A 19,675-nucleotide genomic window follows, 5' to 3' on the forward strand; every position below is an offset into this window, starting at 1 on the left:
TGTCTGTTGGAGCCTCAGTTAATTCCATGTTTCTCTATGACCTTTGAAAACTCAGTGTCTTACAAGTTCCCTTCTGTGTTCTATGGGACAGTCTTCTTTCCAACTAGATTTATAAATAATCATATATGGTAACAAACATTAAACAATCCACTGGCTTCCTAAGATAGTAAGTTAGGAATTTCACAGCCATGCCTCCCAATTTCCTGGGGAAGTTTAGAAAATGCTAAATACAGAAAACTCTGGTAAGTTACAGAGGCAGATACGGTTTCCTTTTACCAATTTCTTAGGACTTATTTCCTTATGTAAAACACTTCTTCCTTATTTCCTGCTGCAAGAGATGGTATAAAACTCTCTAAGACACCTAGATATGCACCTATTCTCTCAAAGGTGTCCACAAAGTAAAAAAATCAGATGAAATAGTAAGAGCACATAACTTATTTATCACTGCCCAGGCATGGCAATGATGAAGGATTCCTAAAAGTTACTTTAGCCATAGAACAAGAATTTTTTTTTTCCCTAAATGGCTAAAGAAAAAAAAAATGAGATCCTGAATTAATACTTTTGAAAAAAATGTGATATTCTCCTAGGAGAATCTGAAACTCTTTTTAGGAAGGAAGGAAATCAGCTAATAGAATTAAATTCAACTTGAGGCTATCTTTTGCATAAAACAGTCTTAAATATCAATTTCAGGAATAAAATTTTAAGCTTTTCTTGATGTTAAATAATTCCTGGTTATATATATACCTTACAGGCATTAAAAGAATCTATAATTCATACACGTTCAGTATCATGGTAAAAAAAAAATCCTGGAAAGAGAATGTAATTATGTGTCACTTTCAGATGCCCCCAAAATACAAATTCAAAACAAAGCACACATCACAGATTTATCCAGAGTTTAAGCTATTTAGGGTATTACATTGATTTGTAAGGTCGATACTCCAAAACCCTTTTCTTTAAGGTAACTTTATTTCATCTTTATTATAGTTATATCTTCATTACAATTAGCCCTCTATTAATAACAACAGAGTTTATGTTAATGCTTATGGAGTCTTGATTTATTTTTTTCCTCTGCTTTTATGTATGCTAATCTTTATGCATGTGCATTTTCTACCACTTTGCAACAGGCAAGCTTTGGTTCAATTTGCTTGTCCTACACAAAGGAAAATTTTGAGTGCAGAATCTTAGCCACTAGGTCCTGGGTTGCCATTTTATTTTCCTCTCCTCGGGTGGATTTATTGGAAGGAAATGGGTAAAGGGCAGGGGGAGAAAGGGAAAGGATGAGAGAGGGATGCAGGGAAGAGTTCTCAGCTATGTTGAATCTTGATTCACAACTTTGCCTCCATTCATGGTTGGTGTTCCAGAACTTTTCCTCGAGCGCCCTTGTTTTTCTCCAATTTCATGTAGTGATGGCTCTCTGTACATACACACTGGAAGGCAAAAAGCACATCAATTACTCCTTACAATAGGAGACATCAATTTGGCCTCAATAAACACGTCAAATTTGGATTTACAATAGTGTTCACTCTCACCGCTAGCTCTTCTTCCTCCTGTAAAAGTGAATTTTACTTACAATATTTAGTGGTTGCACATAATTCTCTTCCAGTTCTATCAGTCAAAACCATTTAAGTCTTCCTGAATTGCAGCCGTATAAGTGGTTTCTGTTCCCTTATAGATAAGGCTTAAGTCTTTACTGTCTACTAACCTATAACAGGATTTTCATCTAGAGTTAGAAAAGACATTGGATGTATAACATTTAAATGCTAGAAAGAGATATTTCATTTTTTTTAGTCTTCAATCTAGTTTGGGTAGGAAAAAAATGATCATTTACATGATCCTAATCTTTACCCTACCACAAGGAATATGACATTGTTGTATCAAACTGAAATATTTATTGCCAACTTTCAGGGTATCCTACAAAGGAAATGATAACAGGAGAGAGGGCAGAGAAGGAAAAAAGATGTAATTTCCCCAGTTTCTACAGATTTCCTTTACCTAAGGTAATGAACACAATCCATGACTTCTTAGTTATTCATAATAAGAAATGTGGTTATGCAACTGTGAGATTTCAGTTCATATCTATATAAACAGTTCCTTTTATCCTCTATTGTTTTGTCTGGTTCAAAAGCTCAGTCATATGTGAATTATCATGGCTCTTGCTAGATTACTGCATGGGAAGAAGAGTGTTTTTCAATTCATAGTTATTCTTGTAAGATAGGATCTATCAGCATACTAAGTACATTAAGGCTGATTCATTTTATTGTTGTAGGACAAATGTGACTGTATATGTATATGAAATATTTACTTAAATATGAGGAGGTGCTTTCATCCTTGACTTAGGAACAAACAGTTATAAACCTCTACCTATTGAACCATCACTACAATGCGTTGGTAATCTGAATGCTATTTCCAATCAAATTGCTTTCTTCCTTGGACTTTGCTCTGGTACTGGAGACCCCAGCATGGCCTTGACTGAATAGATGTTGTATGCTGGTTAAGAGCACAAATCTGGGAGCCACACTGCCTGGGTCCACATCCTTATTCAGCCACTTCCTAACTGTCCAACTGGATACATCTTCATAATTGTAAAACAGCATTTTTATGAGGAGTCAGCGCTTGGCATTCAGTAAACATCCCAAGATGTATAAGAAAAATGAAGGGGCTGATTTCTTCATAAGAATTTTAAATACCATCGTGGCTCAGAGAAAGCAAATCTGATTAGTGTCCTCTAGGACGCAGGTTTGATCCCTGGCCTCGCTCAGTGGGTTAAGGATCCAGGGTTGCCATGAGCTGTGGTCTAGGCTGCAGATGCAGCTTGGATCTGGCATTGCTGTGGCTATGATGTAGGCCAAAAGCTGCAGCTCCGATTTGACCCCTCGCCTGGGAATCTCCATATGCTGCAGGTGAGGCCCTAAAAAGACCAAAAAAAAAGAAAAGAATTTAAATAAAAGATTTCAGAGAACATAATGACACATTGCTTTGGCTGAAGTTATATTCTAAATCCAAAACTAGATTAAGAGAGTTAAGGTATATAAGTAGGCTCCTCAGTCAAGTTCAGTGATGAGGAAATAGATCTCTTCCAACATCTCAGTAGTAGAGCTTCTTAAATGTTATTAGCATGCAGTTGAATCACCTATGATATTGTTAAAATGCAGATTCTGACTCAGAAGGTCTACAGTGGACTTGAGATTCTGCATTTTTTGCGGGGCCATGCCTGCAGTATGTGGAAGTCCCCTGACCAGAGATCAAAGCCATGTCACAGCTGTAACCAGAACCACAGCAGTGACAACATGGCATCCTTAACCCATGGAACCAGGAAGGAACTCCAGAGATTCTGCAGTTTTAATAAGTGCCCAGTTTTAATAAGTGCTGGCAAAATCAAACCACACTGTGGCTAGTATAAAATATATATACAAAGCTTATTTATTACAAATATCGTGTACAGTTATTATAAATGTATTTTTTTAAATGAGATTTTTAAAATATTTCATTTATTGCACTGAATGGGCCCTTCAATATTACCAAAGGACTAACTGCCTTTGGCTTAACTAGTGAAGTGTACCGAATAAACTAGTTTAGAATGAACTGATCCTGTAATTTTCAGATGGTGCCAGTAGGTAACTGAAGTTTCTGCCTTTCTTTGACAAAAGATGGAAGACCTATATGTAAGATCCTATTGAAATCTTGAAGTTCCTCAAGTCTAATGCCTCTTACCTATATTTCTGTTATGGGAAAAGTGTCAAAATTGCCCAAATTAAATAATATGTTTATATGTGCAAAATATAGCCATTTATTTATAACTGGGTAGTGCACAGGGGAACTCAGAAGTAATGAAGCGATTCAGTTGGAAAGCTATTCACATAATACCATAAAGAAGTTTTCCCTACTCTCTCACTTAATCATCTGTGAAAACATATACATCCCCAAACCTGACTACAGACTGCTAATTAGTCTCAAAGAATGAAAAAAAAAACTCTAAAAATAAAAACACAATATATTTTGACATGGAAAAAATTTTAAACTTCAACGTAGAGGTACTTGAAGGATATAACTTCTTAATTTCCATCAAAGAATATATTTTATAATTTTGGTATCTAAATTTCGTTGTGTTGAAACTTCTTTTTTTAACTTTCCTTATGTTGTAGATTCTACCCGAGACATTTGTTTTTAACTTTTATCTGCTTTTTTTTTTTTTTTGCCATTTCTCACTTACACATACAATATTTAAGTTGTGACAACATAAAAAATGTTGCCATTATAGTTATCACTGCAGATAATTTTTCTAATAACTAACTTAACCCTGCTGGCCATCCTAGAATCAAGTCCACAGAGAATTTTTTTAAATGACATCTAAAATTTTTCAATGTTCCAAAAAGAAGGAAACTCACTGGTGTCAGAGCAAAGTGTGAGACTTGGTATTCTTCCAGGACAACTCAATCAATAATTTTCCAATTTTTTCCATTATATGGAATAATAAAATTCCAGGTTTGGAAAAAAAAACACAAAAAAACTAGTTCATATGCCTTAGCTTGAAAATTAAAGAGTAATATAGCCACAAAAAAGAACAAAGTAATGCCATTTGCAGCAACATGGATGGAACTAGATATTCTTATACTAAGTGAAGTAAGTCAGAAAGAAAAAGACAAATACCATATCATATCACCTATATCTGGAATCTAATATATGGCACAAAAATCTTACCACAGAAAAAAAACTCATGGACTTGGAAAACAAACTTGTGGTTGCCAAGGGGGAAGGGGAGAGAGTGGAATGGACTGGGAGCCTGGGGTTAATCGATGCAGACTAGTGCATTTGGAGTGGAAAAGCAATGAGATCCTGCTGCCTAGCACAGGGAACTATATCTAGTCACTTGTCATGGAACATGATGGAGGACAATGTGAGAAAAAGAATATATATATATATATATATATATATATATATCTGTAAGTGTGTGTGTGTGAGACTGGGTCACTTTGCTGTACAGTAGAAAATTGACAGAACACTGTAAACCAACTATAATTGAAAAAAATTAAAATCATTAAAGTAAAAAAATAAAATTTAAAAAAGAAAATGAAGAGTAATAAAGCAAATAGATTCAATTTAATTTCTTGGGCTTTAATTTTCACTGTTATTTACAGGCTCTGGGATGTCACTTGTATTGTCTAACTTAAGAAGCTGAAGAATCAAGGGGTATGAATATCAAATTTTAGAATTAAAATGCAATTAAGAGAGCATGATCTAATTAGAAAGCAAAGAAAGGACATAATACTTCTCTTCAGTAATATAACTTCCTTTGATAATTCTATTAACACTCCATAACTGTGCTGTTCTCAATGATACATAATAAAATGAGGACACAATATAAAAGAAAACAGAAGGCATAAATGTTCTATAAAGTTCATTATAAGCCCAAAATGTAAACCCAAATCACTGTGGTATACATAACCACAATAATAATCTCTTAAATAAACCTTTAATCCCTTCAATAAATCTGTTAGTTCAGAGCTTTCAAAGCCATTTCACTTTTTCTAATTTTTTTATAGGCAAAGTGTCTTTTAATGAACTATACCAAGAGATAGTATTTTACATTTAACCCTAACTGGGACTTGGACTTCTCTGGCACTGAATGATCACAGAAGGACTAGATTCTAGCATGCTACCCAGGCTGGCATTTGACTGTGGAGATTTTCCTGGATCCCGCTGGGGAGTGCCAACCCTGCCCAACTGGAAGTTCAGAGCCATTTTAAATTGACTCACTCACTTGGTAATTATAATAACCTGGTGAATAAAGTAGATAAGATAAGAAATTTGTATCCCCCCCTTTTTTTTTTAAAGCAACTTCCCCAAAGTCAGATGGTAAGTGAGCAATGGCATAGGCAGAAAAGAATGCAAGATTTCAAGGTCCTACTCAAAAGTTCTTAATAAAAACAGAAAAACAATCCATCAAATACATGTTGCAAATGATTGTCTTATATCAGATAATGTTTAAGTTATATCTGCATATGAATCTAGATCCAAGTTGGCCTTACCACTACCAAATATTCTTAATGTCATCCCAAAATGGTAATAAAAACAAATTCAGGATGCATTTTATAAAAATAAATAATTCAATGACGTGTTGGCAAGCATGTAGAGAAACTGCAACTACTGTACATTGCTGGTGGGAATTTGAAATGGACAGCTACTGTGAAAAATGATATGGCGAGTTCCTCAAAAAAGCAAGCATAGAATGATCATATGATCCAGAAATTCTGTATCTTACATCCAAGAAAAGTGAAAGCAGTGATGTGGACAGTTATTTGCATACCCATGTTCATAGCAGCATTACTTATAATAGCCAAAGAGGGAAGCAACCAAAATACCTATCAACCAATGAACAGGTACACAAAGTGTGACATATACATACAATGACATGTAGTTAACCTTAAAAGGGAAGGAAATCCTGACACAAGCACCAATGAACCTTGAGGACCTAAGGCAAAGTGAAATAAGCTAGGCATAAAAGGATGAATACTTTAAGATTCCATTCATGAGTATTATAGAGTAGTCAGATTCACAGAGACTCAAAGTAGAATGCTGGTTGCTGGAGGCTGAGGAAAGGGAGAAGGAGGAAGAGGAATAAATACTTGGTGGGTATAGTATTTCAGCTGGGGAAGATGAAAAAGTCTGAGGATGGATGATAGTGATGGCTGCACAACAAAGTGAACAAATTTAATGATACTGAAATGAGTTCTTAAATTGGTTACAATGTACAATAATTACATATAATTAAAAAAAAATCACACGCAGAGAAACAAATACCCTGAGGGTAAGCTATAAACAAAGAGGTGACTATTAAAGTCAGGGATGTCCTATTTGCATGGAGAGAGCCAACCATTCCCCAAGAGTCAATAGTATTATTCTTCAGACTATACTAAGAAAGATTTGAGATACACTGTGAGGGCATAGGGTTGGTGAGAGGACAGTAAAACCTGATGAGAATATCCTAGAACTGCGCCACCTAACACAGTACTCATTTTGCCATATGGGATCATTGAGCACTTAAAATGTGGCTGGTCCTAATTCAGATATGCTGTAAATATAAAATAAAAACTTAGTTTTAAAGACCACACAAAAATTAAATATCCCGGTAATGATGCTTTATACTGATTACATATTGAAATGATAGCATATTGAATACACTGGATTAAATATATTAACATTTATTTTGTATGTTTCTTTTAGTTTTTAAAGTATGATAATCAGAAAACTTTAAATTACATAGGTAGCTCATATTATATTTCTGTTACACAGTGCTGTCTTAGAAGAGTTTGCTCTTGTCTGGAAGAGAAGTGTCTTGATTAGAGTTAAAGCTATCAATTACTATGTGATGAGGAGGAGAGCTGAGAAAACTTTCTGACCTGATTGGACTTGACCTTCATAGGTAGACTTAGCAGAGGCAGACTATCTTGGATTTCTTTGAGGGAATAAATTGGTTCACAAAACATTTATTGACCCTTTTAATCTGGCTTAACTAATATTGTATCATTTTGATTCTATTACTGACTTCTCATTTTTTTTCTCTCCTCAAACACCAATTACTCTTTTGCTGACAAATATCCAAAGATGAATTTATTCCAGCATTAATTTATTCATTTATCCTATGAACAGTACATACAGACTTTGTGCCAGGTGCTCTGCTAGCTTCTGTGGCCAGTACAAGAAATAACCTCTTGGCTCCTGCCCTCCAGAAGCTCAAGGCTAAGAAAGAGAGCACAGGCATGCACACAAATCACAGGATAGGGAGATAAACAGAAATGAGTATATGAAAGAGCTCTGTGATGTTGATTTAGCCTTGAAGGATGCAGAAGGTTTAGAGAAATGGATGGGCTAATAAATTAGAATGAAGAGATGAAGCATACATAGGTTGTGTAAGAGAAACAGTAGCTGGTTGAAGGATGGGGTAAAATTGAGAGGTGGTGAGAGATGAGACTTGACGGGACCAAATTGAGTCAGACCTCTGAAATTCAGGACAGAGGATTTAAACCACGGTCATGATACATATCGGCCTAAATTTGATAGTGACTGAGTAGTTAATATGTCCATCAAGTATATAAGTGTATAGGGAAAAAAACCTATTTATTGAATCTCTTTATCTAGAAAAATGCCTAACTATGTTTACATGACATGAATACAGCCAGTCAGGGTAATCAAGAAGAATCAAAGTGAATCTTGATGCATAGATTATATAAGAAATGGTTAGCAGTGTTTCAAGCTTTTATGAGTTATTCTGATGCCTTGCAAACACCGTCTTAATTTCTCAGGAACAAACCTAGCAGAGGCACCATTAGGTATGAGACCTGCTGCTTATCTAACATACAATTGGCTCTCTGTATTTATGGGTTCCACATCCTCAGATTCCACCAACTGTGAATGGAAAACAGTCAATAAAAAATGACACAAAATTCCAAAAAAGCAAAACTTGCATCTGCCTTGCTCTGGCAACTATTTATACTGTCTTTATGTTATATTAGGTATTACAAATAAGCTAGAGATGATTTAAAGTATACAGGAGGATTTGTGTAGGTTATATGCAAATACTATGCCATTTTATATAAGGGACTTGAGCGTCTGCAAATTTGGGAACAAATTTTCCTGAAACAAATTCCCTACAAGTACTGAGGGAAACTGTACTCAACATTTAACATATTTCAACTATCATGATTTTGACTGCAACTGAAAGGTGGGGCTCTCTGGAGTTCCCGGCATGGCACAGTGGTTAACGAATCCGACTAGGAACCATGAGGTTGCGGGTTCAATCCCTGGCCTCGCTCAGTGGGTGGGGGATCTGGTGATGTTGTGAGCTGTGATGTAGGTCGCAGACACGGCTTGGATCTGGTGTTGCTATGGCTCTGGCATAGGCCAGTGGCTACAGCTCCTATTAGACCCCTAGCCTGGCAACCTCCATATGCCGCGGGAGAGGCCCTAGAAAAAGCAAAAAGACAGACAAAAAAAAAAAAGTGGGGCTCTCTTGGTTAAACTAATTAACATGTTGAGAAGGGTTATCTTTTCATTTTGTGGGAAGCTTAAGACAACTAAACACACTATTATATATGGAATACATGGGTAATGGGGATCTACTGTATAGCGCAGGGAAATTTACTCAGTACTGTGTGGTAGCTTGTTTGGGAAGAAAATCTGAAAAGGAATGGATCTATGCATATGTATAAACTGATTTAGTTTGATGTATGCCTGAGATTAACACAGCTTTGTGAGCCAACTATATTCCAATAAAATTTAAAATAAATAAAAATTTTAAAATGATAAATCCAGAATTACTAATCCCACATATGAGAATCAAATATACTTTACCATACAGTAAAAATTAATTGCAGTTTTTTACAACTACTAATACTAGAATTTAGAGTTCTGACATTAGTTTTCAATCATATACTACTAAGAAATTGTGAGAAACCTTTAAGAAACATTTCTAGGGAACTGTCTAGGTTCTGATCTTTAACTGTTGAATAAATTCTACAGCTCCTAAATTGTGTTTCTCTAATTATTCCTGTCCATGCAAGATTATGCTTTTTTTCTTCTCAATAATCAGTTCCTTTTTAGTAACTGCGAAGAAGCCTAGTCTCTCAATTTGCAGTAGTTCTAATTACTAAAATGATATTTAAGAAGGGCATTTTCCATCACTTTCTGTTACAGTAAGCTACTATTTCATTAGAAAATAGACTTTGGAATTCCTGTTGTGGCTCAGCGGGTTAAGAACCTGACATAGTATACGTGAGGATACGGGTTTGATCCCTGGCCTTGCTCAGTGGGTTAAGGATCTTGTATTGCCACAAGTTACAGCATAGGTCACAGATGTGGCTTGGATCCAGTGTTGCTGTGGCTGTGGCATAGGCGGGCAGCTACAGCTTCAATCTGACTCCTCACCTAGGAACTTCCACATGCCACAGGTGTGGCCATAAAAAGAAAAAAAAAAAAGTTTTATTATTCTTGGCGTCACAATTAAAAAAAAAAAAAACTCTCTTTGTTTTTGAATATTTTCTTCCCAACTGCTCTGTTTTATGCACTCTGGCACAATACAATTATGAAAGCAAAGGCTGATATTCTAGTCATTTTGATGAGGATTAATTTCCAGATTGAGAATAAAGTGAAGTGAAAACAAACAAACATCCAACTCCCTATCTTTCTTGTCCTCCTTGCTTCTTAAATATATCACAGAAACTCAGATCCAGGGTCACTATAGATTTAACAATTGGAAACACATCCTCTGAGGGCATCTTGGGATGTTACTATTAAATATGTCTCATTCAAGGGAGTTCCCGTCGTGGCACAGTGGTTAACGAATCCAACTAGGAATTATGAGGTTGTGGGTTCCGTCCCTCGCCTTGCTCAGTGGGTTAAGGATTCGGTGTTGCCGTGAGCTGTGGTGTGGGTTGCAGATGCGGCTCGGATCCCACATTGCTGTGGCTGTGGTATAGGCCAGCGGCTACAGCTCCGATTAGACCCCTAGCCTGGGAACCTCCATATGCCACGAGAGCGGCCCTAAAAACGGCAAAAAGACAAAAAAAAAAAAAAAGTCTCATTCAAGACTCTGTGAGCTTCACTTAGGACACAGACTTTATTTTCAGTGGGCATGATTTAAAGGCCAGCTGTTTGTATGGAACTGATTGCTATGTTTCTTTCTGATGTAACTTTACACTACTTTTCCAACAGAGTCTCAATATCCCAATTTCAAGAATGTTTAGTGTCCTGAAAATGCAATGTCTGCAGGATTCACAATGTTTCTTCCCCTTCATCTGGCTCTTATGGGTTGTCCTGATCATATTTCTTGACACTTTCCTCTTTAAAGTATGAAAACACAAACTTGCCCTTTTTTCACCCCACCAGATATCTCTGAGATATGTATTATTGTTCCTCTAACACCTGTGATATCATAATAGTTTTGGACAAATGGTAAAAGGAGATAATGCTCTGAAAAGGAAACATTTCTGTATGGCTCTTTAAAACGCTTTCTTTAGATCATTTTTCTATTTTTTCCTCTGGTCTGTTTCAATTTCTGCCTCTTCTTCCCCTCCCCCTCCCTATCCTCCATCTTTTCCTCCTCCTCCTCTTCTTCTTGATGTTTCCTTTCATTTGTGTTTTGACTTTTCTTGATTTATAGTACATTGAAGCAGAAGGATTTATCCTAGCTTTTGGAGTAAAAATGAGATAGATATTTGATGAGAGAATATTCTTCCTCATTCACGGACACAAGGACAAGCATGGTTTTCTAATAACATAGCCCACGTTATATATTGCTTTAAAACAGCATCTCCAGTTCCACCCTTTAATGTGAACAGAACACACCCATATGGTGGACACTAGTCAATGACTTGGCACAATGAAGGCTGTCATCTTCACAGTGGCCTAAGATGCAGTGGCCCATATTTCTGTAGAAAGCCTTGCAGTCCTGTTATCAAATAAAATGCTATACTTGCTTATTATAAGCCCATAAACTACCAATAATGTGTAATAATACATAATATTTGTTCTATTTATTTATTTATTGGCCGTGCTCATGGCATGTGCAAATTCCTGGGCCAAGGACTGAATCCATGCCACAGAAGTGACCCAAGCCCCTGCAGTGACAATGCTGGATCCTTAACCACTAGGCCACCAGGGTATTCCTTTTTGTTTTCTTTTTCTTTTCCTTTTTTTTTTTTTTTTTTGCTTTTTAGGGCCGCACCAGAAGCATGTGGAAATTCCCAAGCTAGGGGTCGAATTGGAGCTACAGCTGCCAGCCTACACCACAGCAACATAGGACCCTCATCTGCAACCTACACCACAGCTCATGGCAATGCCAGATCCCTAACCCACTGAGCGAGGCCAGAGATCACACCCACATCCTTATGGATCCCAGCTGGGTTCCTTAACTGCTGAGCCCCGAAGGGAACTCCTTTTTTTGCTTTTTGAAATGCAAGAATGTGCCATTAGAAAATAAAAGGACCAAATACATATCACTGGGATTTGAAGTCTTATTAAAAATAAATCCATCCTCTCTTTCTAAGATTAAATATGAGTCTTTCCAGGGCATGCTTTCACTTAATATTTTCCTATCATATTCTTTCACTGGTACATTTGCTGCAAGTGCAGTTATCAGAATATACAGACATTCCCTGCCATTATAATAGCTCACATTCCCTGTTTGCAACTTTTAACATTCAACAATCACTTTTATTTTAGTTATCATAAATTTATCTTGGAAAACAAACGAAAATAACACGTTTCTTAAAAGCATGTAAAAGGGAAATCTCAGGCGGTGCTGTTAGCTATAAATCAAACGACTATAATCAACTAGGTTCCAGGTACCATCCCAGGAGTATTCTCCTTCTAAGGAACCACTGTCCTCTTAATCATTGCTAACATTAACTCAGCACTTACTATATATCTGCACTTTATATATGGTAAAATTATTTTAAATGACCCTAAAAGGTAGATACTTTATTAATTGATCCCTTTTGCAGTTAAGGAAAGAGAACAAAAAGGGTAATTTGTTCAAACTAGTGCACTGATACAGGGCAGAATCAGCATGCAAATTCATGTGTGATTACGAGTTCCCACTGTGGGTTAAGAATCTGACTGTTGGAGTTCCCATTGTGGTGTAGCAGAAATGAATCTGACTAGTATCCATAAGGATGTGGGTTTGATCCCTGGCCTTGCTCAGTGGGTTGAGGATCTGGTGTTGCCATCAGCTGTGGTGTAGGCCGCAGATGTGGCTTGGATCTGGTGTTGCTGTGGCTGTGGTGTAGGCTGGCAGCTACAGCTGCAATTTGACCCCTAGCCTGGGAACTTCTATATGCCAAGAGTACAGCCCTTAAAAAAAAAAAAATAAAAATAATCTGCTGACTGGAGAGTCTTCGGTTGCTGCAGAGATGTGGGTCACAGCTGAGGCCTGGATTTGATCCCTAGCCTGGGAATCTCCACAAAATTAAAAAAAAAAATCATGTGTGATTAGCTCCAGGATTCCTATTCTAAGCTTACAGTGAAACAGTTTCATGTGTTGGAAAAAAAACAAAACTTCATTGCTCAGACTTAGTCAAAATCTTGACCCCAAACTTCATGGGTGTGCTCAGCACTTCCTGGAATTCTACTACATTTCTCTAGCCAATACCCTCTCCCACTCCTCCCAAGTGGCTATTCCATATCTCTCTTTCCTCCTCAGACCTTAAAAACTACCTCAGACCCTCCTCGGACTTGGGCAACAGGCTTGCCTTATTGTCTCCTCTGCTCTTTTTCTCCCTCTCCCTTCATCATTGCCTCCTTCCTTCCTCCCTTCCTTCCTTCTTGTCAATAAACTGCCATGTTTTGCATTTCACCTAGAAAAGAGATGCAGAGGAGAAAGTCTTTGCATTTCCACAAAAGTTACCAACCTGCACACAACTGTTCACATATATTCTGGCTCCCTCCTTGTTACAGTGCTTGAACTCTTGTTTGTATGTAAATTTAGTCCTCCACTAAATTTACTTGATCCCATTCCCTTAGGTCACAGTGTTATTAACTGACCCTTTCTCCTATAATGTCAATTTTCACTTCTCCCCCATTAGTCTATAAACATGCTATAATAGCTTTCAATGAACAAACCCCATCATGCAACCATCATGTTTCTCTCCAGCTTGCACTCCATTTTTCTACTTCCCTTTTATAACAGGATTCCTCAGAAGTGTCATTGAATGTTATTTCTTTTCTCTACCTCCTGTTATAACTAGAATCCACTACAATTGGACTTATTCCCCATTCTCCAAGTGAAATCACTCCTGTCAAGTCACTACTGAACGTATATTACAGCTCCAATGGTCAATCCTCATTCAGCAGCTTCCTGGATGTTCCAGCATTGTCTGATAAAGAAAGCAGGTCTGGTCTTAGTTTTGCCTCATTCCAGCTGTATGGACATGGGTGAATTCCATAACCTCTCAAATTCATTTCCTCATGTTTAAAATTGGGATGATAATCTTAATCTGTAGCCTCCCAAAGTGTCAGGGACTATCAAATGATACTCCTGTTTGGAGGAATGTTGAAAATAACAACAAAAAAAACATAAAGGAATAAACTGTTACTAATTATTACTTTTATATTATTCCTGGATTCTTGTAAGTCACTAAAAACTTGAAAATTCTAATAGTTATAGAAGAACTGAGTGTAAATTTTTGAGAGTCAACTTTACTTTGGAATGGAGAGTTGGAAAACTTGAGTGAAGGGCAATTAGAATTGTTGCTGACAGATTCTGTTTTCCAAATGGAGGGAAGATAACTGCAGTTCCTAATAAAACTCAGAAATGACATTTTATAAAGAACCTCTATGTATATCAGTTTCCATCAAAGTAGAATGAGATTTTTTTTTTTTCTTTTTTAAGGCTGCACCTGCAGCACATGGAAGTTCCCAGGCTAGGGGTCGAATAGGCACCCAGCCAAGAGCCTACACCATAGCCACCGCAACACCACATTCGAGCCACCTTCTTCGACCTACACCATAGCTCATGGCAATGCCAGATCCTTAACCCTGAGTGATCCTTAACCCTAACCCTCATCCTCATGGATACTAGTCAGGTTCATTTCTGCTGAGCCACAATGGCAAGTCCTGACTAATATTTCTATTACTACCAATTTAATCAAATTTTCCTTGGCCATCTGTAATTTCCAAGAAGTGGAAAGGTTAGATTGCTCTGTTAGTTAATGTACCATTAAAGAAATTTAATTGTCTTAATAGCAGATCATGAATGGGTATGGGCAATTAACAGGAGGCAATGTCACACCTTAATTAATGTCACATGGAATCCCTTTGGAACCATAGGAGAACTTTAAGTGTTGGCTCAGAAGCAATGCATTGCCAAAGAAATGCACCCAATATGCTGTAAATAGTATAAAGAGTTAAGGGACATAGTGAACCAGAAGATCTATATCTTCATTTAGAAAGACGTCAGAAGCAGTATTTGTGTGTGTGTGTGTGTGTGTGTGTGTGTGTGTGTGTGTGTGTGTGTGTGTGTTAGAGAGAGAGAGAGAGATGGAAGAGGAAGTGTCAGGGAGAGGTAGGAGGGTTTCATTAAAGACTAAATTCAAAGCCAGGATAAAGCTGCTTTAAATGAGTTATACCGGTTTGGGGGAAGAAGGCATCACAGGCTGGCAGAGACCCCAAACTCAAAAGAGAGAGAGAGAGAGCTGCTGCTAGTATCTTTTCTGTAATAAAAGGAATCAGGGAGTTCCTGTCGTGGCGCAGTGGTTAACGAATCCGACTAGGAACCATGAGGTTGCGGGTTCGGTCCCTGCCCTTGCTCAGAGGGTTGGCGATCCGGCGTTGCCGTGAGCTGTGGTGTAGGTTGCAGACGCGGCTCGGATCCCGCATTGCTGTGGCTCTGGCGTAGGCAGGTGGCTACAGCTCCGATTCAACCCCTAGCCTGGGAATCTCCATATGCCGCGGGAGCGGCCCAAGAAATAGCAACAACAACAACAACAACAAAGAAGACAAAAGACAAAAAAAAAAAAAAGCAATCAGGAACATCAAAGGTACTTTTTTGCTCCATCTTTATGTTTTGTCTTTTAGTATGCTTGGCTCCAAAAGAGGGTTATAGAAAACAAACCATCTGGTTCTCTTCAAGTTAAGTGAAATAAAAAAATCCAAATAATTTGCCATTATTGCCAATAATTTGTATCTTCATGATAGGAGCTTTACAAATCAAGACTCCAGATTTGTTCATTTCTTTGGTGTCTTCCTATATAGTGTTTGAAGAGATTATTATTTTCCTACCAAATTCAATTTTAATTGTCTCTAATACTTTACGCAATACCACACCTCACAGCCTTTCTCCAGAACATGACACAATAACACAATGTCCAATTTCTAAGGGAAAATGAAAAAGGCACTTTGCAGTGATCTGACAGATTTGAGAAATCCAAACTTAATAGCGTCTCATCTTCATGTTATTCCTATGAGACAGATGGAATTTATAACCATCTGCATTTCCAGAGGTTATTTAGGTTGAAGAAATACTTTCTCAAAATTCCTTAACAAATTATAGGTAAAATTTTTATTAGAAGAATTAGACATTTCTTTATCCTTGGCTGATTGGTTTCTATCAGGTCACTCTTCCTTAGTGATCAGTTTAGTACAATAGATAATTTTGCCTCTACTAACTCCATATAGTAATTTAACTTGGCACTAAGTACAACCATCCTAATAGCAGTAGGAAAGGTAAAAATATAATGTGTTATATATTTAATTCCATGGTGCAAGCAGCACAATTTATTCTATATTAGATAAGGCTTAGTCCAAGATATATAGAATAAATTTAAATATTTGAATAAATTTAAATAATTGTCTATGGCCAGATGTGATCAAAATGAGTCTAGAAACATCAAATTGAGTTTAGAATTCTGAATCTCAAACCTGGTTGCCATCAAAATCACTTGGACAATAAAATTAGAATACTTTGAAGATTTGATCTGGTAGCTTTCAAGGACACTCCAGATGGTTCTGATACTAACATTTGGGAAACAGTGATTTACATTATACTGCTTGGACTTTAATAAGAGTCTATTGGCTTAAAGCAATCATTCCTTTTTTTTAATTTTTAAAAATTAAACTATATTTGATTTACAATGTTGTATCAATTTCTGCTGTATAGTAAAGTGACCCATTCATACATATATATACATTCTTTTTCTTATATCATCTTCCATCATGTTCTACCACAAGAGACTGGATATAGAGATCCCTGTGCTGTACAGTAGCACGTTGCTTATTCATTCTAAATGTCATAGTTTTCAGGAACTGTTGTAACAGACAGAATAGATAATTTGTAACTGTCCTCCAAGTGTGTAGGTGTATTTCCATGTGTGTGTTAGTCTTATCTCCCCATTAGAAAATAAACTGGTCAAAACTGGCAAATGTTCCTTTAGTCTGCATTTAATACTTCTGTAGCAATGGCTCTCAACTGACATTTACTAATTTTACTTTAGAAATATATTTCTCACTCTAGGATCAAGTTTTTGAAGCTTATGTTTTGTAAAATGCACACATTCTTTTCAGGGGAAGGAACCAGAGTCTGAATATCCAACTACCTGCAGGAGCTGAGCAATGAGCTCCTTGAAGGAGAAGGGCAGAGAAGAGGAGATTGTTTTTCCTTCTTTGTCAGAGTATTTAGCTGCTGTGTCTGAAGCTAAAGGGTGAGGTCACCATCAAGACAACTGAAATCTGAGGGAGTTACTTATCTGTGGTATGAACAATGCTCTGAAAGGGCAAACTCAAGAATCCCAAAGCCTGTGCCATTGTCTTAAATTCCAGGGGAGGGTAAATAAAGGTTATGTGCAATATACGTGGTAATGGGTTTAAATATCAAGTCCATCCATCTGTCTGAAGAGATGCCCTCGCAACCCCTTATTAACACCGCCTATTCTCTAAACACAGGGTGAAGCTGGATGGGAGAGGGACTGGTGGGTTATTATTATCATGGAACCTGTGCAAGATTTTAAAGAACCTCACATTGACAGAGTTTAATTTGGGGAATCCTGACATTCAAAATGATGTCACCATTAGGACTGGGGAAAAGGCAGAGCTATTAGAAAAGCAAAACCAAAACAAACCTTCTCTGACTTTTGTTTAATAGGGGCTGGTTTCACAGGGAGGGGGGGCGTTTGTTGTTTGCAGCACTGGAATCTGGGTAACAGTAACAGTGACTGGCTTAGAGATTTACAAAAATTCCTTTAAAAACGAAAAATAATTGATAATCTCTTTGGTTAACCATGTGATATAACTGCATGGACAATCACTGGGTACATGCTCATATTTTTGTATTATTATATTTTAATAATATTATAACAAGTACAGATGAGGTGTAAAACTGACCAACAATGTTATTTTATTAGCTAATATTGCTTGAAAAAGCGAAATCTGTTCTCTAAGACAAAAGTCAAAGATATTTCTAGGGAATTAAAAGGTTTTTGGTCTGATGAATTAAATTCTTTTTAAAATTTTTATTTTGTTGAAGTATAGTTGATTTACAATGTGTTTGAAATGAATTAAGTCCTTGTTTTCATCTTCAGAAGTGATTCACATCCTATTTTGTATACATCACATCTAAGTTTTCATCCCCACAGTCTAAAGAGACAAAGAGCTTTGGAAATAAATCCAGGTATTAGTGAATCTGATTTAGAATGGGTTATTTTTTTCCCTGAAATAAAAGGAAATTCATTCTAAAGCATCAGTAAAAATGAAAACAAAACAATCAACCAAGAGCTACCAATAAGAAAATTAGGATATTAGAGCTATTCTGAAGTTAAGATGATGGCAGGCTGTAGTCAAGGCTCTCAGTTGTCCCCATCCCTTTCTGCCATTCTCACAGAGTAACTCAACATTTGTTTGGTGTGTAGACATCTGGAAGAAACCCTGAATTCTAAGTCTTCCCTGTATCTGTGTGTGACACCTGACCAAGCTGTGATCCATGGGAAATAAATATCATATCACTAATGGGGATTATCTTGAAGAGACTGGTACAAGGCTTTTGCCTCTATCTTTCTCACCCCTTTCTCTACCCTCTGACTGGAATGAGGATGCTGGCTGGATCCTGGGGATGAGGGCAGGTCTGTACAACATACCAAGGACAGTGGCACTCAAAGCCGGATGTGACCGAGGTCCATAACAACTAGGGAGCCATAGAAGAGCCCTGGAGAGCAGGTTTCTAGATTTGGCTTGTGAGGCATAACACCATGTATGATTAAGCTGTTCTTAATGTGAGTTTTGTGTTGTACACAACCAAACCTAATTCCAACGTGTACAAGTAGGAATATCAGGTTGTCTTTTCCCCCATTTGTACTGAAATACAGCAAACATGAAGAATTAAGGCATCTCTCAAACTAGGAACATGGTAATTGCCTACATTTCTCTTAGAAGTGTATAGATTGGAGTTCCCATCGTGGCTCAGTAGTAATGAACTGGACTAGTATCCATGAGGACGCGGGTTCGATCTCTGGCCTCCTTCAGGGGGTTAAGGATCTGGCGTTGTCATGAGCTGTGATGTAGGTTGCAGACATGGCTCAGATCTGGCATTGCTGTGGCTATGGCATAGGCTGGTAGCTGTAGCTCTGATTCAGCCCCTAGCCTGGAAACTTCCATATGCCGTGGGTGTGGCCCTAAAAAAAAAAAAAAAAAAAAACCCAAAACAAACAAAAAAAGAAATGTATAGATGACCATACAGACCCAGGAGGAAGTCTGACTAGCCAAAGTGCAGACTAGGTCATGATTAGGAAGGTAGGTTGCAGGTTTTTTTGTTTGTTTGTGTTTGTTTGTTTGTTTGTTTTTGGTGGGGAAGGATTTAGTAGGAAATGAATTATTTATAAAAGGAGTAACTAAAACCCATGGTTTTTTACTTTTCCTTTATACTTTCCTGAATTTTCCAAATATTATTGATGAGCATATACTACTTATTACAACAAAAACATCAACTTAAATGCACAAATAGTTTACTTACATTGTACCTGGTTTGTTTTTATCCACTTAATCCCCACCTCTCATTTCACATGCTCTGAACCTGACTTGCCCTGAAGGTATGTTTAAGTATCAATTTACCAGTATCTTCCTTCTGGTAGAAGTGTTAGCTCTTTCCCTATTCCCAATATCATTTCTCGCAACATGTATATATCACTTTTTACATATA

The 19,675-nt window shown here is 37.1% G+C and overlaps 1 protein-coding gene across 4 annotated transcripts in view; it reads right to left on the reverse strand.

Moving 5' to 3' along the window:
• Positions 1 to 274: 274 nt before the first annotated feature.
• FGF12 (fibroblast growth factor 12) overlaps positions 275 to 19,675 on the reverse strand; it is a 570,669-nt gene continuing 551,268 nt past the window's right edge. For 3 of the 4 annotated variants that reach the window (XM_047788848.1, XM_047788839.1, XM_047788832.1), the window contains one exon: positions 946 to 1,427. In XM_047788848.1, the coding sequence (XP_047644804.1) occupies positions 1,309 to 1,427 (119 nt within the window). In that variant the 3' untranslated portion in view covers positions 946 to 1,308. Of the gene's footprint in view, positions 1,428 to 19,675 lie in introns of all 4 variants that reach the window. The other variant, XM_047788857.1, reaches the window with a different exon arrangement.

Source organism: Phacochoerus africanus, chromosome 1, assembly GCF_016906955.1.
Source record: "Phacochoerus africanus isolate WHEZ1 chromosome 1, ROS_Pafr_v1, whole genome shotgun sequence".
NCBI lineage: Eukaryota > Metazoa > Chordata > Mammalia > Artiodactyla > Suidae > Phacochoerus > Phacochoerus africanus.